General features: G+C 45.4%; 2 protein-coding genes across 3 annotated transcripts in view; one reads left to right on the forward strand and one right to left on the reverse strand.

Moving 5' to 3' along the window:
• The window catches only part of NOP16 (NOP16 nucleolar protein), a 21,923-nt gene extending 15,577 nt beyond the window's left edge, over window positions 1-6,346 (forward strand). Inside the window, exons 3-5 of the mRNA XM_044280809.1 lie at window positions 1,691-1,739; window positions 2,134-2,240; window positions 5,953-6,346. Of these exons, the coding sequence (XP_044136744.1) occupies window positions 1,691-1,739; window positions 2,134-2,240; window positions 5,953-6,081 (285 nt within the window). The 3' untranslated portion in view covers window positions 6,082-6,346. The remainder of the gene's footprint in view (window positions 1-1,690; window positions 1,740-2,133; window positions 2,241-5,952) is intronic.
• On the reverse strand, window positions 6,330-23,272 carry ARL10 (ADP ribosylation factor like GTPase 10). 2 transcript variants are annotated; one of them, XM_044280808.1, is made up of 4 exons: window positions 23,068-23,272; window positions 8,800-8,965; window positions 7,347-7,522; window positions 6,330-6,811 (listed from the first exon to the last, which is right to left on the reverse strand). In XM_044280808.1, the coding sequence occupies exons 1-4, from the start codon at window positions 23,218-23,220 to the stop codon at window positions 6,578-6,580; spliced, it is 729 nt and encodes a 242-aa protein (XP_044136743.1). In that variant the 5' UTR covers window positions 23,221-23,272; the 3' UTR covers window positions 6,330-6,577. The 2 variants fall into 2 exon arrangements, with proteins under 2 accessions (XP_044136743.1, XP_044136742.1); XM_044280807.1 differs by having other exon boundaries at window positions 8,800-8,968.
• Window positions 23,273-24,541: the final 1,269 nt, after the last annotated feature.

Raw genomic sequence — 24,541 nt, forward strand, 5'->3', positions numbered from 1 at the left:
CTCTGGCAGTTAGTGTGTCTATGATGAAATCCACACTAGGTCTCTGCAGGAAACTGGCGTAATTGACAATAAATTTGCCAGGGCTGTCATGTAGTTTTTATTTGGAAATTGTCTAACACCATTTGTGCAAAAAGCGTTTAAAAGGTCACAAACCTAGGGTTTTCTGACGTATAGATATGATAAATCTCCCTCTATGTTTTGTATTTCTGTAATTGTATCACATCATTTTTAGCGCACACTGAATTTTTTTTTAAACCCAATAAACAATGGAAGAGGGTTTTTGTTTTTCCCAGTTTTTTAATACACAATACATTAAAGGGGTTCTGCACCTTCATTTAACTGATTATCTATCCTCTGGATAGATCATCAGCTTCTGATCGGCGGGGGTCCGACACCCGGGACCCCCGCCGATCAGCTGTTTGAGAAGGCAGCGGCGCTGCTGGAGCGCCGCTGCCTTCTCAAACAGCTGATCGGCAGGGTTCCCGGGTGTCGGACCCCCGCCGATCAGAAGCTGATGATCTATCCAGAGGATAGATCATCAGTTAAAGGGGTTGTCCAGGTTCAGAGCTGAACCTGGACAGCCCTCCATTTTCACCCCGGCAGCCCCCCTGACATGAGCATCGGAGCAGTTCATGCTCCGATGCTCTCCTTTGCCCTGCGCTAAATCGCGCAGGGCAAAGGCATTTTTCAGAGTTCCGGTGACGTACCGGGCTCTCCATGGGGCTGACAGGAACCCCGGTGACGTCACCGGCACTGATGGGCGGGATTTGGCTCTGCCCTAGCCAGTAAAACGGCTAGGGCAGAGCTAAAGCCCGCCCCTCAGAGCCGGTGACGTCACCGAACACACTGCTGGGCGGAAGTTACCGCCCGGCAGTGTGTTATTAAAAACAAAAGAGCCTGTGCCCTGCGCGATCTAGCGCAAGGCACTGGAGCGCATCGGAGCATGAGATGCTCCGATGCTAGGCTCAGGGGGGCTGCCGGGGTGAAAATAAGGGTATGTCCGGGTTCAGCTCTGAACCCGGACAACCCCTTTAAATGAAGGCGCAGAACCCCTTTAAGTTGAATAGAGCTCATAAAAAGACACAAGTTCTCATATGGCTATGTTCTATTTTTTTTGCTGACCACGGATGCGGACAGCACACTGAGTGCTGTCCGCATGTTTTGCGGCCGCATTGAAGTGAATGGGTCCGCATACAAGCTGCCAAAACGGCGGCTAGGATGCAGACCTAAACAACGGTTGTGTGCATGAGGCCTAGAGTGCATAAATTGTCACTGGCAGCTATGCACTGGTTAGAAAGTACCTGGCAGTGGAGAACTGCTGCTGGCAAGCAGTCTTGAGTTGGGGCCTAAATCACATGACCGCGGACAGGGCGGCAGAGGCTCTGCACAGTTTCCCTGGGCTGTTGACGGGCACTTTCTAACCAGATTTGAGGTGGGAGAAACATTATGCACTTCAGGAGCATTTCGGAAACATTTTTAAGTGGCCAACCCCTTTCGTTGTAAACCAAGTGAATCAAAGGCCTAGTAATTGGACAGTGCTGGAGTACAGGATAAACAGCGGCTACTTAAAAAGCCAGATAACATGGTGTAAAAGACAGAGCTGGCATCTTATAAGCAGTAACCAGCGCAACATGGCACAAAGCATTCATGACCTTTTGTAACCGATCATTTCATTTTACTTTCTTCATAGGGCACAAGTACTGAACAGAAAATTGTCAGAAAGCCATATGTCATACAAGGTAAGGCGCTCATAATTGGTGAACCAGGACTGTTCCCTGAGAAACACTTGTACTGGAGATTCAGGGAGAAAGAGTACCTTGCTGCCCATACCAGCCATTCAGAGCTCAGCTTACACCTCCTGAACTGCTCTGGAAAAATGAGAGCTGCACTGTGATTGGTTGCTGTAGTCAGCACAGCCAGTTTGTGACACTTTTCATTAATGAGGCACCCTATTAACCCCTCAAATAGTCATTTAGGTTTTCTAATACATGGTTGAAAAGGGGAAGCTTGCTGCTGACACAGAAATACAGAGATTTCTGTATAATACACCTAAGCAGTTACTGTGTGAAAGGCATTGTATGGTTTTAGTGCACTGCGTTTCTTTCGGAAATCATTTTTACTTTTTTCTTTCAGAACTGAAGGCTTCAGCCAGCCTGCCATCCAAAAAAACAATGACCATATCTTCTGACATGGTCCATTACGTTCGTCACATGGTAGAAAATTATGGTGAAGATTACAAGGTATTATATATACTCTATACAAGAATAGTTGTCTGGCAATTATTATTTTTTTTATCCCTCTCCCACTGCTGCTACGGCTAGGCCACAGTGACGCAGTACCACACAAGCGCATCATCCAGTGGCTTTAGACCACTACGATATTTTGCCCGTATCGACGTAACATCCTAAGATAGTCATGTAAAGTTATGGCACTATGTGCCTAGTCATGTATACTGGATGGGTTCCAAGAGTTATGTAACCTCTTGCCTATGTGTGATCATCACCAATGAAACAACACAACACGACCAACAATGTATATATAAACTTTATTAGGGTTCCCCGGGGGAAAATCCAATAAAATACAATGACAAACAAGACGATGGCGGATAACACACAGGGTGGAGGGATCACAGATGTACAAGGTAAGGCATGGAATGAATATATAAGAATATATATGTAGGTGGGATCAAGTCTAGATGAGAAATAGATACCCTAATAGGGAACATATATACAACTTCACCAACCATAAACAACATATTGGAGCCAAATTCAGTACATATCCATTAAAGTGCAGAGTGCGTAGAATATAATGTACATGGACAATAAATAATGCCATGAATACCAGAATGATCCAATAGACCCCAACGTACGTTTCGCATAAGCTTCCTCAGGGGGGATGTATGGGTACATACATCCCCCCTGAGGAAGCTTACGCGAAACATACGTTAGGGTCTATTGGATCATTATTCTGGTATTTATGGCATTATTTAATTTATTGTCCATGTACATTATATTCTATGCACTTTAATGGATATGTACTGAATTTGGCTCCAATGAGGGGAGAGGGGGAGATCTCTATGTGTGTGTGTGTTCCCCATTAGGGTATCTATTTATCATCTAGACTTGATCCAACCTACATATATATTTTCTTTATGCCTTACCTTGTATATTTGTGATCCCTCCACCCTGTGTGTTTTCCGCCACAGTCTTGTATTGTTTGTCATTGGATTTTACCCCCGGGGAACCATAATAAAGTTTATATATACATTGTTAGTCGTGCTGTGCTTGTTCTTTCGTTGGTATACAGGCCCAGTACGCATACTCACTTTGTGAGTTACTTATTATTGGTGTCTATGTGTGATCATGTACGTCACAGGGCAGTGGATGAAGCAGGCTCAGGAGTTAAGGCTGCTCCATACATTATGAGTTGTATTACATATCGGACACATGACAGTGACCCAGCAGTGATGTGCCACTGCTGAGGCCAGTGATTGCCACAGCAGCACAGGAAAAAAAAAAAAAATAAGCTGTGTCCTGAAAGAATTAAAAGGAGTTCCCTCACTTCAGAAAGTGGCATTTATTATGTAGAGAAAATGTATACAAACCACTTACTAATGTATTGTGATTGTCCATATTGCGCCCTTTGCTTGTGGATTCGTTTTTCAATCACATTATACACTGTTCCTTTCCATGGTTACGACCACCCTGCAATCCATCAGCAGTGGCCATGCTTGCACACTTTACAGCTCTTTTACATGAGTGGATCCTGTGCGGGTAACCCACTGCGTGAAAGAGTGCCAAGCCCCACTCCGGACAGCAGAGACACTGAGCATTACCATGATTGATAATACTCCGTGCCTCTCTAATCTTTTTACTACAAAATAATGGCAAGATAAAAATGTCACAGAGAGGCACGGAGCATTATCAATCATGTTAATGCTTGGCACTCTTTCACGTAGTGGATTCCATGCTTGGATGAGAGAGCCCTTAGGAAAAATCGGTAGCTTGTCTGGTGGCCAGGATCGCTGGTGCTTTTTCCTATAGTGTGCAAGCATGGCCACCGCTGCTGGATTGCAGAATGGTTGTAACCATGGAAACGAGAAGTGTATACTGTGATAAACATCCCCCTAAAATAAAAATAGGGTCCATTCTGATACATCCAGAGAGACTGAAATACTGGGCTGATATACTAATCCTCTAGATTAGCGTTCCTCAAGTCGATCCTCATTGTCCACCTGTCAGTCATGTTTTTAGGATTTCCTTAGTATTGAGCAGCTCATATAATTAGTGTTAGTGCATCAGGTCTTACCACAGGTGTTCATTCTATGACCGATTTCTTTTCAGACGAGCGAGTTGTACACTGTGGACTCTGAGCGCGAGTATAAGGCCTTGTTCCCACAACAGTGCCGTTTTATTGCAGATCCACAATAAACTAATGCAGCCCGTGTGCCTTCTGCAATTTGCGGAAAGGAACAGGAGGCCCATTATAGAAATGCCTATTCTTGTCTGCAAAACGGACAAGAATAGGACATTATCTATAATTTTTGCGGGGCCATGGAACATGGCAATGGATGCGGACAGCACACAGATTGCTGTCTGCATCTTTTGCGGACCCATTGAAAGTTTCCGTATGTGGAATGCATAAAACAGTCCATATACGGAACGCAAAATACGTCCATGTGAACGAGCCCTAAGACAGCTCCCATCCTGAACTTCCAGCACTGCTGGGGTCGCATAGCATTTATATTGATTTATGATGCTTTGTAGCCCTTACAGTTCTGGATAACACTGACAGCATTATGTCAGTGTTATCCAATACATTCCAGACCTCTAAGGGTTACATAGCAGCATAAATAAATATGCTATGCGACCCCAGCAGTTCTGGAAGTTCATAAGCTGTCTTATACTCGCGCTCCGAGTCCAGAGTGTACAACTCGCTCGTGTGAAATCGGCCTATGGGATATTCTCAAATCAAGACCGTAGGTGGGCCCTGAGGACTGGAGTTGAGGAACACAGATATAGCTGGCATAAAATTAGTTGTCTAGACATGCACCATATTTATCACAGTGGCACATGATAGACACTTTTTTTCTCTAACTTGATACCAAATATTGGTTGGGTTAGTTTGAGACAGAATTTATTTGCACTGAAATTGTGCCACAATGCTGGCATCTTGGTATTAGGCCACACAGAGTACACTAAGATTTTGGAGTACATTGTGGTGTAATTTGGCACATTGAAAGGGGGTCTGTCACCTACTTTGAGCGTTTAAGGCCAATCATATAACGTTCTAGCACAGTTGCCCAACATAGAAATGGGTGGGGCGTGGGCGGGGTGGCGGCAGCTAGCTTCTGGACATGGGACAGACACAATGCAGGTACTATTTTTATGTTGGGTTAATGTGATATGAGCACAAAGTAGGTGACAGACTCCCTTTAAATGTGCCAAATTACACCACGTTTTCACTCCAAAATCTTGGTGTACTCTTATTATTAAGTGTGGGCCACAGTGGGTCCTTCATTCTTGTTTTGCTTCTCCCATCCAACTGTCTTTTCTAAGATTTCACCTGTTCAGCTGGTGCAACTTGTACTTTGCCAGGCCGAGAGTTGCTATGGAGGACCTGCTGAATACTGTACTCTGCCCATCCATATAAAAGAGTTCAGCTGCTCACTGCTTCTTCCTGCCCACCCTCTCCTGTGAATTATGAGAAGCTGCCAAAATCAAAATTGTGGTACACTGACATAGGGAACTAATGGTATTAAGCTGAATAATCGCCCAAATACGCCTGGATAATATGTCAGCAAGCTCATCCTGTCTAGATTTCCAACCATTAGGCAAAGTTGTAGCTTCAATACAAGGCTTTGGGTTCCTTTACACGTGTGTAGGCTCCCTTTTAGGTCAGTATACCTGAATGCATGCTGAGAAGTTCAGTCACCTTTCTTTTATCTTTCAGGCAATGGCACGAGATGAGCAAAACTACTACCAGGACACCCCAAAACAAATACAGCGTAAAGTGAACCTGTACAGGCAGCATCACCCGGCTGAATACCAAGCTCTACTCACATCAAGAGCAAAACAATGAGAAGATGACCAATGACTCACAGGCTCTGGAGAGAAGCCAAGATACGGCTGAGAAAGTGAAAACCACAGGATGTATTCTATCACTCGTCACAGTCAGGAGATCCAGCTCTGTTTAAACAATAAGAGTGACGGGGAAGACTTGGAAAGTTTTCACAGAGATGTGCAGCCTTGAAATGGACACAAGACATGTGTTATCTTACAATATATACATTTTATTTTTTTTTTACATTAAATAACCACAAGAATGTGTTCCTTATTAGAAAAGAGTCTTTATAAAATAAATTATGTTTCAATCAGCAGAAGCCTTCCAAAAGGCCACAGGGTGTAATGAGGACCTGCCCCAGTTATGTGCCTTCTGACATCCAAATGTTACACATGGCAGCTGCTGGTCAGTCCTGACCAAGATCCTTCCTCTCCACCACACAGATGGAGTTGCTCAGTTGCTCAAGTTATCCTTCAGTGGAGCCACATTCCAGGCTGTGTCCATTAGGCACTTTTTACAGAGATGTCCTATGGTGGTTGCTTTGGAGATTGTTTGTAGTTTCTTCAGATTCCTTTATTTTGTGCAACCTTTTCTCCAACATTGATCTCACAGTCTGTAACGAGGTGCTGCTTCCATACCCATCATACACAGCGCTAGTCCCCAGCAGTGTCACTTCTCTTACCCCCTGGATTCTGTGCAATGATAGCTCTGAGTAAATGTCTGATGTGATAAGAGCAGACTTGCAATCCTGAGAAGATGGGGGGGAAAAAAAATAAAAGTTAATTACTCATCCCCCTGATGATCCTGATCTGCTGGTCTTTTCTTCCTGGTCCCTCACAGGAAATGCTTGTTCAGCCAATCACCGGCTGCAGTGGGCACCCCTTCAGTCATTGAGAGCCTGAGTGGGCATTTCCTGTGTGGCAGAAGGGACCAGAAAGCATAAGGGTGGTGAGAGATGAGTACAACTTTAGAATAGGCCTTCAATATTGGATTAGTGAGGATTCCACTACCAGCACATTCACTGATCAGCTGAATGACAGGGCAGCCAACCCGAGCTGCAGGACCAGCCACAACATATACATTGAGATGTGCCAGGCTAAAGAATGCAAGGGACGCAGCTGCCCCATAACCCATTAATTCAGCTGATCAACACCTCACAAATAAAATAAGGATGGCTTGTCCTAAAGATGTCAGTATTAACACTTTTCCAAGAAATGGTTACAACCGAATAGCTATCTTAGGCATAGGAGTGCAGCTGTGCCCATATAGTATATGTTACTCACCTGTTTATTTGCCAGCACCACAAGGGGCAGGAGCGGTGCCTCTTCTAAAAGTCTATGTAATTCATGTCTTGCTAACTGCAGGCGTATGTCATCTGTGGAATCCACAACAAAGACCATAATATGGGCCTTCTTAAGATACTGGTTCCAGTATGTCCGGAGGTTCTGACTGCCTCCCACTTAAAAAAAAAAAATAAAGAAATTGATATTATATATCCAGTGGCTTTTAATGTCACCTTTTCAATTACTGGAAATCAAACTGTACAAACTATGTAAAATGGCCATAAATTGTGCCAAATATTAGGAATTAGCTTCACTTCTATAAAAAGGTAAAATTGACCCCTAGAGAAACACTAGTGCCAGGTCTACCACGGCCTAGAATAGAAAAAAGTACAAGACAAAGCCACTTAAAAGGGGTCTCCCCATCTTAAAGGGATTCTGTCACCTCGTTTTACTCTATAGAGATGCGGACATGCACAGCTAGATCGCCGCAATATACCCGTTGCATAAAGCTGTGTCCTTTTATTGTGTTTAAAAAATGAGACATATAGATATCTATATCAGCCTGGTAAGGAGCCCAAGGGGCTGTACTAACCTTCTTGGAGCCCAGCCACGCCCCCCCCTGTGTCCTCCAAATCTCCTCGCTTGCTCACAGATTGCCATAATCTCGTGATGCGCCGTTCCTTCTGAGGCGGATGCCAGCACAGGGAAGGAACACTATACCGTCACTGTGCATGCGCGAGCTCGCACATCATGAGATTACGGCGATCTGTGAGCAAGGAGGAGATTCGGAGGACGCAGGCGGTGCTGAGCTCCAGAATGGTTAGTACAGCTCCTTAACCAGGGTCATTTACATATCTATAAAGTCATTTTTTTTAAACACAATAAAACCACTCAGAGATATGAGACAGGTATATTGCGGACATGCTAATGACGATCTAGCCGTGCATGTCCGCAGCTCTATAGGCTAAAACGAGGTGACAGAATCCCTTTAACCATTTATTGGATATCAACAGGATATGGTATAATGGGCTGGTGTGAATGGAAACGTGGTCATACATGAAGTTAGACAAGTTATAGCATATCCTAATGGGCCCTACATATCTAATGTGGGAATACCTTTAACGTCATTTCTCTAGTGATCACTTGTAAAATCATATGATCGCCTGGAATCTGTCTATTGTGTGAACAGAGCGCCTGTATTAAAAGGGTTGTCCCATTTATGGCATAATAATAGCATATGCCATAAAAGTCTGATAGTAGGTTCCAGAGGTGGGACTCACACCTATCTCAAGAACGAGGCCCAACAGTGAATGGTGAGCACACATGCATGGTATCCTCTCCAATTCTGTGGGACTTCCGAAAATAGAGCGCACAGTCACTATGTGGGACCATTCTTCAAATAAAGACACCATGCATTTATCTGGAAGGAATTTAGTACAACTGAGAAACTCACCCTCCAACAGTTCAATCCTGAGTCCCTGGCTGAGAATCTGGGCTGTATTAAACCCATGGGTCGGTGCCGATCTGGACCTGGTGGTGTTGGTGCTTAAAGCATGGATTATACTACTTTTACCTGCTCCATCCAACCCCAGCACTAAAATCTGCCGGTCCAAATAGATCTGCTGAGGAAATAAACCATGAAGTTTAGAGTGGGCCAACAGGACAAGAAAATATCTGCAGCCTTTACTTATGACAAGGTGGTTTGAAGTTATAGTGCACATTTTTTAGGACTACATTCTATCAGGAGAAAGCAGGGTTCTCCCTCAGGCAGCTAGCCACCTCTCTTTATTACAGGGACATTCAGGGAAGTGGCTGCCTGATGTAATCAGAGTTCAAGCAAGTACAGGAATACTAAAATGCTTTGTAGGCAAACCACATAAGGCTACTAGAGATGACCGAAGTGACTTCAGATGTTACAGTACATCCAAAGTCACTTTGCAAATAAAAAATAATACGGGACAGAGATTAATCCGTACAGTATTAGAATGTATGTGCTCCGATGAGCCGGTTAGTTAATTGCGAAGTCGCATGAACTTCAGTAATTACAGTGAAAAACCTTGGAACCAAAGCCTAGTTCGGTTTCAAGTTTTGAAGTGTTTTTTCACCGTAATAATCAATTTAAAAGTTATTCAATGAAGACTTGCGCGACTTCGTAATTAACTTACTTTGGCTCATCTGAGCCCATACAGTCTAATACTGTACGGAGACAAATCTCCACCCAGTATTATAAAAATTTTTTAGCAAAGAGACTTCAGATGTAGCATCCGAAGCTCACTTCATTCATCTCTAATGGGTACGTTCACAGTGGTGTTATGAAACCCAGCAGAGGAACAGCCTGCTGAAGTTCACCATATCTGGCATACGCCAAAGCCCTACTGACTACAATTGGATCCATTCGAATGGTAGTTTTTCGCTTTCTTCCACGTCTTTCAGGTTTTGATTGCCATTTTAAAGCATTTGCGATCATTTTAGCTGAGCAGCCTATGTTTTTCTGTCTTCAAATCAACTTTTAAAATCGACATACGCTGTTCTTCTGAACAATGTTTGCAACGACCCATTTTCCTCAGAATGTCAGAGAGAAATGCACATTTGCTGCCTTCCTTCCTAAATAAGGTGCCAATAATTGCCACCTGTTTTTCAAAGAATGAATGACCTCACTAATTGAACTCCACACTGCTATTATTTTGAACATGCCCCTTTCAATTAGAGATTAAATTACACAGAATCAGCAGTATGCATGTCATGTCATTTACTACACCGGCTAGTAAATTTGCCAATATCATTTCTACCAAATACAGTGATTGATCAGGTTAGTGATGTCTGACTGCTATTATTTTGAACTGTATTACTAAGGATACAGTCACATCAGCGTTTTGGCATTCCGGTTTTGAGATCTGACAGAGGATTTAGGATCAATGTATTGTGAATGGGGTATGCTCCATTCAGGATACATCAGTATGCATCCCATTCTAGTAGTGTTCCGTTTTGTGACCAGACAAAACCTCAGCTTGTAAAATCTGAAACAGAACAATTATTGGAACCTGGTCATGTCAGCTCAAGTCTGACTCCTAAAGCCTCATTCACACGTCTGTGTCAGTGTTCAAATCCTTGAGAAGGTGGTCAGTGATTCATCCGTGAAGCTGTCAGTTTTCTGCTGTCCGTGTTGCATCCATGTTTCACTGACAATGAACAGCTGAAAAATAATTTTAAAAGCATCTCTTCTTTCATGATAGACTATAATGGACGTGATGGATCTGTGAACACGGACAAAATAGAGCATGCCTCAGTGCTAAAAACACTGATGTCTGAATACACACTAAAATGAATGGGGACGTGTGCTGTCCGTGGAGAACACGTACAGCACACTTCCGTGGAACACCGACGCGTGAGTGAGGCTTTACTCTAATGCTGGTTTCACACGAGCGAGTGTCATGCTCGTAAGAGACAGAGTTCTAGAATGTTTTAGATAACACTGACATAATGCTGTCAGTATTATACAATACATTCCACAGCTGTAAGGGTTACAAAGCATAATAAAATCAATATAATGCTATGCGACCCAGTCATTGCTGGGAGTCCGGAGCGTGACACTAACTTGTGTGAAACCAGCTTACGTTAGAGAGGAACTCTGTCTCTCCCATGTTACTAACTTCCTTTGCACTACAGGACGATATCACAAATCAGATCCCTCCTGGCAGCTCTCGGGCACCTTACCACCCTCCATGTTCCTCTGTATATGCCTGTACTCTGTTGAAGATATAATGTCTCTCCTATCTAAAAAGGACCAGGGGTGGAGATATATAGCAATTAGCTGCAGTTTTATATACCTACTCACACTGACCGTCTTATCTATCTGTGCTGACTCTGCAGTGTAGTTCTACCAGATGTAGCTTCACACTGGTCTCCCTGCCTCCAGTATGCGAGCCATGACACGGCAGACTGGCTCAAGTTGTATCACAAAGGAAAACATGAAGAGTGTAAACACAACAAAAGGAAAAATTAAAAAAGGACCCTTAAGACCTAACATTTAATCTAAATCGGATTAAAATAAAAAATAAAAATAAACACTATATTTTGCGGCGAATAGAAAATACACAAAAGGCAACGATATAGCCCAACTACCATCAAGCAAATGGCATCCACTGGAGAGACCCAGTGAGGGAACGTGTTAATATCAGGATATAAGAGCAATTAAAGGGGTTGTCCGAGTTCAGAGCTGAACCCGGACATACCTTTATTTTCACCCAGGCAGCCCCCCCCCCCTGAGGCTAGCATCAGAGCATCTCATGTTCCAATGTGCTTCCTTGCCCTGCGCTAGATCGGTCAGGGCAAGGGTTCTTTTGTTTTCAGTAACACACTGCTGGGCGGAAACTTCCGCCCGGCAGTGTGTTCGTTGACGTCACCGGCTCTGATGGACAGGCTTTAGCGCTGCCCTAGCCGTTTTACTAGCTAGGGCAGCGCTAAATCCCGCCCATCAGTGCCGGTGACGTCACTGGGGTTCCTGGCAGCCCCATGGAGAGCCCGGTTCGTCACCGGATTTCCCCAAAAAATGCCTTTGCCCTGCACGATTTAGCGCAGGGCAAAGGAGAGCATTGGAGCACGAATTGCTCCGATGCTCATATCAGGTGGGCTGCCGGGGTGAAAATGGCGGTATGTCCGGGTTCCGCTCTGAACCCGGACAACCCCTTTAACTAAGGCAATGACAGAGGCAGGAATCAGAGGTCTGGGGTAATAATGAGATACAGGCGAGGAAAAAAAAAAAAAAAAAAGAGGCTCTCCCTGTACCAACTAAACCTCTGCCCAAGGACAATCCCTGATGGTGGGATCTCCCTGTCCTGGTGCCTGCCCCGTCTGACCCTCAGTTAGCCCTAGACAGAGAAAATTCCCCTTCAAGGGGAGTATATATAAAAAAAAAATAAAAAAAAAGTGGTCCGCATCAGTTGTTCCGTTCCATGGCCCCGCAAAAATGATAGCGCATGTCCTATTCTTGTCCGCAATAGGCATTCTCTATATAGCGATGGCCAGGTGCGGTCCGCAAAATGCGGAACGCACATGGCCGGTATCAGTCTTTTGCGGATCTGCAAAATACTTACGGTCGTGTGAATGCTCCCTAAGGACCAGAACTATCTGTTTATCTATATTTAGAAATTGGTTTTGAAAACATGGACACCCTGCAGACCCTACACAAAGCAGTGCAGTAAGACTGTGCCCCCTCCGTCTCTGCAGAGCTCGGCATGAGAAGGAATCAAGATGGCTGACAACACACAAATGGCACATCAAATAAAACAGGTATAGACAAGAACCTCTATCTTATTCTTTAATAACGGATCATCCTGCACTATAGAGGCAAAAAAATATTTTAAAAAAATAAAAAATCCCAGAGTGCTTCTAGTCTTACCGACTATGCTAAACGATCGAAGATATAGTATCTCGTTAACAACGAAAATGTCACTTATACACATAATCGTTCATACTTGCAGTCATTACTCATTTGCTTTTAAATCATTTCTGGTTATTACATGTAAAGATGGTGACAGATACTTGGCCATGTATGAGATCATTAGCATGTAAACTACTCCATATTAGGCTACTTTCACATTAGCGTTTTAAATTCCGCTATTGAGATCCGTCATAGGCTCTACATAGCGGAAGAAAACGCTTCGGTTTTGTCCCCATTCATTGTAAATGGGGATAAAACTGAACTGAACTAAATAGAATGCATTAAAATGGTTGCGTCCCAATCGCAGACAGAATAACACTGCAAGCTCAGACGTCCTGGCACACAAAGTCAGTCAATGGGGACGGATCCGTTTTCTCTGACAATAGAAAACGGATCCATCCCCCACTGACTTTCAATGGTGTTCATGACGGATCTGTCTTGGCTATAGAAGACATAATACAACCCATCCGTTCATGACGGATGCATGCAGTTATATTATTGTAACATATAGATGACGGATCTGCAAAAAACGCTAACGTGAAAGTAGCCCTATACGGAGCATTAAAAGGGGTTTTCCCATCTCAGACAATGGGGGCGTATTGCTAATATATGCCCCCTTCGTCTGATAGGTGCAGGCTGTCAGCAATCCTCACCGCGCCTGCGCAGAATACGGAACGCCGCGAGATTTCCCCAGGGCAGGCAGAAGGATGCGAACGATGCCTGGCCCTGTCAATCAGCACTTGAGGTGGGAGACGGGAGCCTCTAGGTGCAGGAGCAACCCCCTCTCCTAGAGGCTCATTTACATATTTACATATTATAAAAGTAATTATTCTACAGTAACAGGGGCACGGGTAATCATTAGAATTGCAGAGGTAGGTGCAGCTGACATTATTAGCACATCGCTAATGTCAGACAGTTTAATACTGAAAATTCTAGTGACAGAAACCCTTTAAACATCACGATAGACGAGAAAATGATTATTACACTTACCGGTAATCGGATTTTCCAGACCCCACGACAGCACCATAGAGAGAGGGATCCACCCCCAGGGACAGGAAACCTACAGAAATAAAAGGGTGGAGCCTCTCCTCCTATTCATTGGATTACAGAGTAAGGCTACTTTCACACTAGCGTTCGGCTGTCCGCTCGTGAGCTCCGTTTGAAGGGGCTCACAAGCGGCCCCGAACGCTTCCGTCCAGCCCTGATGCAGTCTGAATGGATGCGGATCCGCTCAGACTGCATCAGTCTGGCGGCGTTCAGCCTCCGCTCCGCTCAGCATGCGGACACCTGAACGCTTGCGGGTGTCCGCCTGGCCGTGCGGAGGCGTGCGGATCCGTCCAGACTTACAATGTAAGTCAATGGTGACGGATCCGTTTGAAGATGCCACAATATGGCTCAGTCTTCAAGCGGATCCGTCCCCCATTGACTTTCAATGTAAAAGTCTGGACGGATCCGCTCAGGCTAATTTCACACTTACCTTTTTTTTTTGCCAATTTAATGCAGACGGATCCGTTCTGAACGGAGCCTCCGTCTGCATTAATATGATCGGATCCGTTCAGAACGGATTCGATCGAACGCTAGTGTGAAAGTAGCCTAAGAGAGGGACTCCTACACCTTTAATCAGTCTGAGCTGAACAGCATATATTCACATAAACAATACAAATCTTGAAAATTAAATTTTTTTTTTTTTTTTTTTTTTTAAACCACCACCAAGGGAGGGAATTAGGAAGGGTGCTGTCGTGGGGTCTGGAAAATCCGATTACCGGTAAGTGTAATCATAATTTTTCCCCTCCCCCACGACAGCACCATAGACAGAATTACAGAGGAAGAACCCTTCCTAGGGAGGGACCACCGCTTGCAAAACCTTTCTACCGAAAGAAAGATCAGAAGAAGAGTGCAGATCCAAACGGTAGTGATGGAAAAAAGTAGAGGGAGAAGACCACATGGCTGCCCTACAAATTTGCTCGATAGAGGCCCCTGACCTTTCTGCCCAAGAAGTGGAAACAGAGCGAGTAGAGGGAGCCTTCACCGAGACTGGAGGAGACAGGCCCTCCTCCAGGTAAGATTGTATAATGCCCAGTCTAAGCCACCTAGACAGGGTACTTTTGGTAGCCTTCTTCCCTTTATTTGGTCCTGAAAAGAGGATGAATAAAGCAGAAGACTTTCTCCATGTCTTTGTAATTTTGAGATACTGAATTAGGCATCTCCACACATCTAGAGTATGAAATGTCAATTCTCCAGAGTTTCTGGGATGGTCACAGAAGGAGGGAAGAATAATCTCCTGAGACCTATGAAATTTAGACGACATCTTGGGTAAAAAGGCTGGATCAGGCAATATGAGAACTCTATCCTCCAGAATTGTAGCGAAAGGGGGGGGGGGGGGGTTAATGGAAATGGCCTGTAACTCACTTATCCTTCTAGCCGTAGTGAGGGCCACTAGCAAAACAAGCTTGAAAGTATATGGAAGTAGGAGTCTTTTAAATCCAACACCGCCATGAAACAATGAGGAAAAAGAAGCTGTATCGTATTCCTCATTGTTTCCATCTTGAACTTTTTGAACACCAGAAATTTGTTCAAATCCCTGAGATTGATGATCGTCCTGTGAGTACCATCTGGTTTTGGAACCAGAAACAGGTGGGAGAAGAATCCTTTGAATTGTTCTTCCGGAGGAACGGGAATCAAAACATTTTTCTTGATAAGGTCTGAAACTTCTTTTATTATGGGAAACCGACCTTTTACACAAAAGCTTTTTGTAATGGTGAATCTTTGCGGAGGCAAAGAATGGAATTCTGGTTTTAGACCTGAACGAATAATATCTAGAACCCAAGGCCCTGCAATCCTTCCCCAGGCTTCCTGAAAGAATTTTAGCCTTCCTCCCACCTCTAACCTGGCGTCATTGTTGGGGTTGTTTCTTATTAGTAGAGGAAGGATTTCCGAACAGGAATCCCTTGCCCCTAAAACTTCTGGATCGGAATCTCTGGTCCTTATCCCTGCTCTGCCTTCTGCCTGCATAATTTCTATAGGGACGAAAGGACTTCCTGTTCCGGGAACCAAAGAGAGCAGCAGGATTAGGGACTGGAAACCTTTTCTTTCTATCGGCTGCCTTTTCTAACAGATCGTCTAACTCTGGCCCAAACAAAAATTCTCCCTGACGGGATATTACATAAGCTCTGTTTGGAGGCTAGATCACCCCCATTCCAACTTTTTAACCAAAGAGCCCTACGCGCAGAATTGGTGAGAGGCTGACTGTGCGTTAAGCTTAATGGAATCAACCGACGCATCTGTTAGAAAGTCAGCTGCTTTTTGTAACGTTGGCAATGAGGCTAATATCTGATCCCTAGGGGCTCTTTCTTTTAACTGCACCTCTAGCTGCTGTAACCAGAGAGATAAAGCCCTAGCCGTAACTGTAGCTGCTACAGCGGGACAAAAGAACAAGGTAGCGGCCTCCCAGGAACCCCTAAGGAAGCCTTCCGCCTTTTTATCTAAGGGCTCTTTAAGCATGCCCGTATCTTCAAAAGGGAGAGAAGATTTCCTAGACACCTTAGAGATGGCAACATCAATTTTAGGAGCTTCCCCCCCCCCCAAGAGGAAGAGGCCGCTTCTTCAAACTGATATTTTAGTTTAAAAGCTTTAGAGGCAAATACTTTCCTGCCTGACTTCCTCCATTCTCTCTGAATCAAAGACAGAGTGCTGCTATGTACGGGAAATTAGCGACCCTTCCTTTCCTGTAACCCCTCGAACAACGAGTCTGCTACAGATTTATCCTTCATGTTCATGGTGGATCTTATAACCCTCAGCAATTTGTCTGTATCTTCTGAAGGAAAAAAGGTGTTGGATATAGACTCATCTTCAGATGATAAACCAGACAAGGACGACCCTTGTGGTGTGTCACTGTCGTCTGGGGAGAAGTCCTGAGGCAGGCCAGATCTTGCATTCTTATCCTTAACCGCTGCTTTTTCCTTCTTGCCTGACATAAGGGTATTTTTAACCTCCGTCTTAATGAGCGATCTAATATTTTCCAATAAGGATGGGGATTCGTCCGAAATGGTCTTGTCTATGCATTTTTGGCATCATTTCTTCTCATAAGAGGAAGATAGAGAAGTTCTGCACAGCGCGCACTCCTTGTTTTTTCTCTTTGCCAGCATTTTCTTTGGTTTAGGCTGGAAAGGAGAGAGCACAAGGCATAACTTTAATAAGAACAACCATAAACTGAGCCACTTACCCCCTGAAGATCAAAGAACTACCGGGATGGTTCAGCATCTCCTGCCGCTTTAGAAGCGCGTCACATCCGGTGTCTAACCTGGAAGTCGCGCTTGCGTTCCACTTGTCTTATGGAGCTGGAGGGCAGACCGGTGTGTCATACCCTCCGCGCGTACCGGAAGTGACCTCCACGTGTCCGGAGGCGCTCAGCTGCTCCAGCCGAATCCAGGTGGCAGAGCCTCGCATGTTCCAGGATACCACCTGATCACATGTCTAGCGTTCCTCATGGGGCAGAGCTCTCCCTGAGAGTTACCCACATGGCTTCCACAAGATACGGAGGGCCCCGGAGCACCTCCGTACCCTAGGGTCCTGTCAGCCTGCCCAGCAGCGTGATGGACCCCAGAAGCAACCGACGGCCCTCTAGGAAACAAAACAAAAGACCACCGGTAAGACCTGAAAGAGAAACTGTAGGTCTCCCACTCCAGGGACAGGAAACCACTGAATAGGAGGAGAGGCTCCACCCTTTTATTTCTGTAGGTTTCCTGTCCCTGGGGGTGGATCCCTCTCTCTATGGTGCTGTCGTGGGGGAGGGGAAAACAAGCGATTTGTCGCTCATCTTTGAATCGTTCATACTTATTACATGACACAATTCTCATTCATTTCCGTTCGTATGCACAAATCTGTACAATATTCGCTCCGTGTAATAGGGCTGTGACGAAACCAACCTCGCCACGGTGTTTTGGAGGGGGCTGTTTGCCAGCCTCCTGCCCCAGGATTACGGCCCTTTGAGATACTTTTACTAAGTTTTAAACCCCTGAACCTATTCGAGTGAATTTTGGATGGGTTTGTCCCCAAGTTATACTGGTTGGGTTGATGTGGGTTATGTGTATGTACAATGTAGGCTCACAAAGTTGTGGCAATTTATGAGAGGTGTAACTTTTCAGCTTAGGAGATAGTTAGGTAGATACAGAGATTGACTCAATTGTCTCCTAGACAGAGGGGAGGAATATGCTGGGTGTGTTTCTATTGTCCCATTGTGTGTTTAAATAGTGATGTCTGTCCTGTTGTCTCCACATGTGTATTTGAGCAAAACTGGGGGATTGCTATACGCTGAAGATTTGCTATACTCCCCTGGCATAACCACTAGCTCTTGTAAGAGCTGTTCCTGCTCTCTGGTTTTAGGAGAGGTTCACCCACTGGAAGCTGAAGCCTTGTCGTAGGTCCAGGGTGGGTAGGAGACGGTGAGACCTCAACCAAGCTTCGGCGGTTCGTGGGGTCTGCAGTGCGTACGGTGTCAAGTGGAGTGCTTAGAGTCCTCGGAAAGCACTAGGAGCATCTATCGACGGAGGTACCCGGTCGGGGTGCAAGGAGATCCGTTACAAGGGCCTTACTCGCTACAGTCACTGTGGGGTTTAAAGGGATTTTCCGGCCTTAGATACTGATCACTATCCGCTCTATCGGCCAGCCGTTTACAGGAGACTCCATCTACGGTGTAGTTTTGGCTGCGTACTGCAGTTCAGCTCCCAGTCACTTGAATAGGAGCAAGGCCACTACGAAGTGGACGGAACCTTGTGCTTACATTTCTGCCAGTATGGTTTCCGATGCCAGAAGATGTTGAGAACAGCTGATCGATGGGGGTGCAGAATGTCGGACCCCTGCCAATCTAATATTAAAGACCTAGGCCAACAATATCTAAGTGTCAAGAATAGGCATTTCTATAGGGGTGCCAGCCTGGTGGATGGACCACGTTATCACATTTATATACCGTATTTTTTGCTGCATAAGGCACTTTTTTTGGGGGGTTGGGGTGCCCCTGCGTCTTATGGGGCGGATACTAATGAGCGTTTCCATTATGATGGAGGACTGGGAATAGACTCTGTACTCACCGCGTCCTGGTCCTCAGCTGTCGGCTGTAATGTGGCTCTGCACAGCGTGAGGGCACTCTGTGACAGTACAGCCGATGGCAGGAGCGCTGGAGGTGAGGAGCTGCGGCGTCCAGAGCAGGAGACGCAAGTGTTTTTTTATTTTATTTTAGTTGCTGTGTGGCAGGGGGCTCATCTGCTGAGGCTGACGAGAGGTGGAGCTAATCTGTGGTCTCATTGGGGCGGTCATTCACATTGGGGTCTGAGCTGAAGTCTTACTTAAAAAAAAAAAAAAAATTTTTAAAAAGAACTTTGGAAAAAGTGCTCGTCCGATCCCATAGCTTTTTTATATTTATGTCTGCAGACCTGTGGGAGGGCTCCTCTTTTGCAAGGTGATCTTTAGTTTTCAGCAATGCTATGCAGTGTGTATGACCTTTACTTTCATTACTTTTTGGGGGAGGTAAAGTGACAAAAACAAACAACGGAACAACCATTTAGATTTTTTCCCCTACATTTATATTTTAATAGTTTAGGCATTCTGAGATACGGCAGATCTTTAGATTGTTTCTCCAATAAACTACTCGGTGGCGTGACTAGGGTGTTTGGCACCCCCCCCCCTAATACTACCCCACAGTAGTATTGCCCTCATTGTACAACCTTTTTTGTTTTTACAGATGTGTGCTCTCTCCACAGTAGTAATGCCCTCCGTGCCCCCTCCACAGTAATAAAGTCTTCTGTGTCCCCTCCATATAAAAAAAACAAACACACACACAGTAACTTCTCACCTTATCCTGTTCCTGAAGTTCACATACCTCTCTTCCCTGCAGGCACAGATTGCTCTGCAGCACGGTGTGGGCGGAGCTTATGCAGCATGTTGTGGGTGGAGTTTATTTCCAGGCTGCAGGCTCCGCCTACACAGGCCAGCAGCACGATCCGTGTCTGCAGGCTGAATGGTGGAGCTGGGAGAAGTCTTCCTACATTACCATCAGGGCGCCTCCAGCCAGAAGAAGGGGAAGAGCGCTGGGAGGCGAGCGGTCAGTGACAGGATCCTGCTCCCTGCGCTCCAACAATGAGCGCTTCCGTCTATTGATGAAGCCGCTCATTGCTTCTGGCACCCCCCTGAGAGCAGGCACCCGGGGCGTACAACCCCTCTCTTAGTATGCCACTGATCACTGTGATTTCTTTAAAATTTGGGGGGGTCCTTAACAACAAACAATCGTTTTACCCGACCGATAATAGACCAATATCATTTGAAAGGAAGTCTGCTGTTTTTAATATTTTCGTCAAATAATCAGAAGAAAGATCTTTAACCCCTTCCAGCAAAGCCAGTTTGGACCAAATGCCGGAGCCCCATTTTTCAAATGTGACGTGTCACTTTATCTGGTAAATCTGGAACGCTTTTACTGATCAAGTGATTCTTAGGGCTCACGCACACGAACAGATTTTTTTTCTGTTCTGTGTCTGTTCTGATTTTTTTTGTGGCCACATCAATGGGGCGCATGGCCATTCCGCAAAAAATAGAACTTGTCCCATTACAGACAAGTATAGGACTGTTCTATTAGGAGCCACCCGGGCAGAGTCTGTGTTTTGTGGACCGTCGTCTGCATGAGCCCTAAGATTGTTTTCTCGTGACACATTGTACTTCACCTTTATGTATAAAAAAATTAAAAATTAAAATTTGAAAAAATTGGCAATTTTCTAAATTTTTATTTCTCAGATTTTAAGATAAACAGCGATTCCTCTCAAAACAGTTATTAACATTCCCGATTTGTAATTTTCATATTTTTATTTTTTTTCAAGATGTGCTTGTTTGTTTTCTGTACCATTTTGGAGTACAAATGGCTTTCTGATCCAATTGCGTTAAATTACATGCAATCTAGACATAGAGTTATGTCCAACTGTGAGAAGGGGTTAATTCAAAGTAGGATCTTTTAGTTTGTTAACCAAAGACTTTTCTTTGAAAAACGTTCCCAGAAAGATCTTTCGCCGATCACCCGTTTCATTGAACATGTACGGGCACTTTGAACTACTATCATGGCCACTATGTAGTAAAATGTGTGTGGCCGTGTCACGGTTCACCTATCAACCTACTTTAATCTAATGTGTGCTCTGGGTACGAGGGGCAGTCATTTTGGTGGGCTGAGGTGCGGGCATCTGTGTTCTCTGTACTTATACTTTAACCTTGAGGCATGGAAAGTATGCAGGGCCATAAAACCTGATAACAGCCCAAGAAATTCTACTAGTCCTGCCTTAAAGGGTTGTGTCATTTCAGAAAGTAGCATGTACCATGTAGAGGAAGCTAATACCAGGCACTCACTAATGTATTGTGATTCTCCATATTGCTTCCTTTGCTGGCTGGATTCATTTTTCCATCACATCAGTGGTGGTTGTACTTACAAACTAAAGGAAAAAGTGTCAGCTTCTCTGGTGGTCGGGACCATAGGAGCGCACATAGGCTAGTGCTTTTTCCTATAGTGTACAAGTACGACCACCACTGATGGATTGCAGGGTGGTCATAACCATGGAAATGTGAAGTGTATAAGGTGATGAAAAAATGAATCCAACCAGCAAAGGAAGCAATATGGACAATCACAATACATTAGTAAGTGCCTTGTATTAACTTTCTCTACATGATAAATGCCACTTGCTGAAGTGAGGGGTTGTGTCATCTGGGGCTTTATATCGCTAGGATATGCCATCAAAGTCAGAGAGGTGCAATTCCCACCTATCTCTAAAATGAGCCCCCAAAAGTGAAGGAGGGTGCGCCACACATGTGCAGTGTGCTCGCCATTCGTTTCTATGGGAAAGCAGAGTGACAGCACTCAGCTATTTTCAGAAGCAGTGATGGTCAGTTTGCAGTGTTCGCCAGCGAACACATGCGGGCTGCCATCGTTAGTAAGGTAGACTCACCCGTCCGGCGCTGCACAGGTAAGCCTGTGCCGGGAGCCGGTCTGAAATCAAATGTAGTCACCGGAGCAGGCAGTTCCAAGAACAGCCCGTAAGAAGGCCCTCGGCGGCTGTTCTTAGAACTGCCTGCTCCCGGTGACTGTATTTGATTTCAGACCGGCTCCCAACACAGGTAAGGGCTTACCTGTGCAGCGCCGGACGGGCGAGTTTACCTTACTAAAGATGGCAGCCACTGGCGAACACTTAACTGACCATTACTGTTCAAAAGTCCAATAGAAATGAATGGAGAGAGCACTGTGCAAGCATGGCCGCCGCTCAATTCACTTTGCCTGGAAGGGAACGCAGGGCCCAGTAGGTGTTCTACGAAGGCTAACCCAGAAGCTATGGTTAAGCTGCCACGGCAATGGGGGCAACATCCTCCCCTCTCTCTGTGCACCGCAGTGTGTCTGTGATAGTATGGTGGGGGCGCACCGCCTGTCAGGAACCAAGTCTGGCAGCCATTGACAAGTCACCAGAGGTGTCTGGCAGCAGCTTATCTCTACTGTAAAGGAGTGCATGTTCTGTGGAGCCAAGTGTGCATGCGTTTCGGCAGGGGGGGGGGGGGGGGGAGGATGTTGGCTGAGCGCCTTCTATGGTCACCATTGCATGGCAGAAGTGGAGAGCCAAAATCAAGTGGGCTGTAACAATGGCCGCTAACGATCCGAGATGCTTTAAAACGCTTCGAAAAATTAGTTTCAGCCAAAGTCACGCAAAACGTCAGTGAATTCATTTGGTAATCATTTTATAAGTAGCCATCTGAAGTCGGGATTGGTACCGGCTGGTACCTCGGCATCAAACCCCACTTCAGATTCCGAGTTATAAATGTTTCTAAAGATGCAGAAATTTATTATTTGCCTCCACAGAGGCAATACATTTTAATACATACGGCGACAGGTCAAAGCGCTTGAACGAATCGACTTCGGATCTATGACCCCCAAGCTCGATTCGCTCAACGTCATGAAACCTGACAACCCCTTTAATTAACAGTGATAATTAAAGGGTCAGAAACATACTCATCATAATTTACTTTACTGCCCCATTTTAACCGTCAGGCTGACCAGTGGGGCTATCACACACATACACTGGTTGGGGGATGGGGGGGGGGCTTGACGCCGATAGGTTTCTGTGACTACCAGGGGGGTCACGTGAGGACTCTGGCAGGGGATTCCGGGCTTACCCGAGAGTGGAGGTCCCCACCGTGTAGGTACAGTGCACGTGACCGCCCCGCACAGCTACCTGCTACCCGTCCAATCCGTGCAGCCGCAGGTCTCACCTGATCACACATCGTCCGATACTCCAGCTCACAGCCCGTCCGCCGCCACTTCCTCCTGCCGGGCACATAACGGTTCCAAGCGATGAACAGCACCGACCCCAGCGCCGCCACAGCCGCCCCGATCACCATTGACAGGTTCCTGAGAGCAGCCATGTATCTGCGAGCAGCGGCAGCTGATCCGCCGGTATCCCTGCCGGCCGTGACGTCACCGCTGCCGGCCACGCCCTATCGTCTGATTTCCATAGGTCTTAAAGGGGACAGCTCCACACAAGCTCGCTGCGCATGATACATATATATATACACAGGGGTGTATCCATCACAAGGCAAACAAGGCATTTGCCTAGGGCGGCACTTGCCAATGGGGCGGCAAAATGCCTTGTTTGCTTAGTGATAGTTACACAATATGCTAAATATTTTTTTTGCCCCTTGTCCGATCCGATCCTTCACTATGCGAGCGGCATCGCCGGCGCCACATAGTGAAGGAGTTGAAAGACTTACTTCCTCCTCCTCCTCCTGACTTCCTCCCGACCTCCCCTGCCTTTTCCGTCCGCGCGTTGCCGCCGTGACGTCACACAGAGGTGGAGTCACGGGCTGGCAGCGCTAGGGTGAGCCTTATCTCCTCCAAGTGCAGAGCGGATCCTGCACACGGTCACTGTGAACACTGAGGCCAGGCCCCGGCCACCAATGCACTGATCCCTAAGCCTGCTGTCTTCAAAAACTTAGTTGTTTTATGGGGTAAGGGGGTTGGGACCCGTTGAGTGGTTAGAGGGGGGAGAAGGGGTGGGTCAAATTTATATTAAAGGGGGTGCCCAAGTTTAGTCTCGCCTAGGGCAGCACAAAACCAAGACACACCACTGTATATACACACAAACAAACAAGGACACTTTATAATAAATCCAGGAAGCTCGCTACGCATGATATATATATATATATATATATATATACACACACAAACAAACAACGACACTTTATAATAAATCCAGGAAGCTCGCTGCGCATGATATATATATATATATATATATATATATATATATACATACACTCTATAAACTTTTTTGCAATACTGGGCAACAACGGTCGGTGGCTTTTTCACCAGTGTACCAGTCAGTTATTTTGGGCGTTTGTTTAGAAAATATGATGAGGGGGATTTATTAAAAAGTGGCATCCATTAAAACTGGCTTAGTTACCTATAGCAACCGATTAGGATTAGATTCCACCTTTCATTTTCCAAAGCAGCTCTGAAAATTAAAAAGGAGGAATCATTAGTTGCCATAGGCAACTAAGTCAGTTTTCCTTTCCACCGGTTTGGCTAACTCTCCCTCCGTCTTCTCTACATACAGAGATTTATCAAACCAAAAAAGAATTCAGCACTGTTAACGCGTGTTGTGGTTGGCGCCATCCGGGAATTTAGGAGGAACATGGATGTGAAGCAGTCTCTCCATCACAAAAGAAAATAGTATTATTCACTCGACAT

This window comes from Bufo gargarizans, chromosome 2 (genome assembly GCF_014858855.1).
Source record: "Bufo gargarizans isolate SCDJY-AF-19 chromosome 2, ASM1485885v1, whole genome shotgun sequence".
Classification (NCBI taxonomy): domain Eukaryota; kingdom Metazoa; phylum Chordata; class Amphibia; order Anura; family Bufonidae; genus Bufo; species Bufo gargarizans.

Bases quoted from the DNA above. Each gene is read 5' to 3' on its own strand.
- ARL10 (XM_044280807.1), bottom strand. From the start codon at position 23,220: ATGGCTGCTCTCAGGAACCTGTCAATGGTGATCGGGGCGGCTGTGGCG. The intron at 8,969-23,067 runs GTGAGACCTGCG...TTATTTCCTCAG, and splicing joins ATCGGACGATGTGTGATCAG to CAGATCTATTTGGACCGGCA. The intron at 6,812-7,346 runs GTGAGTAACATA...CCATCTTCTCAG, and splicing joins TGGTGCTGGCAAATAAACAG to GATTGCAAGTCTGCTCTTAT.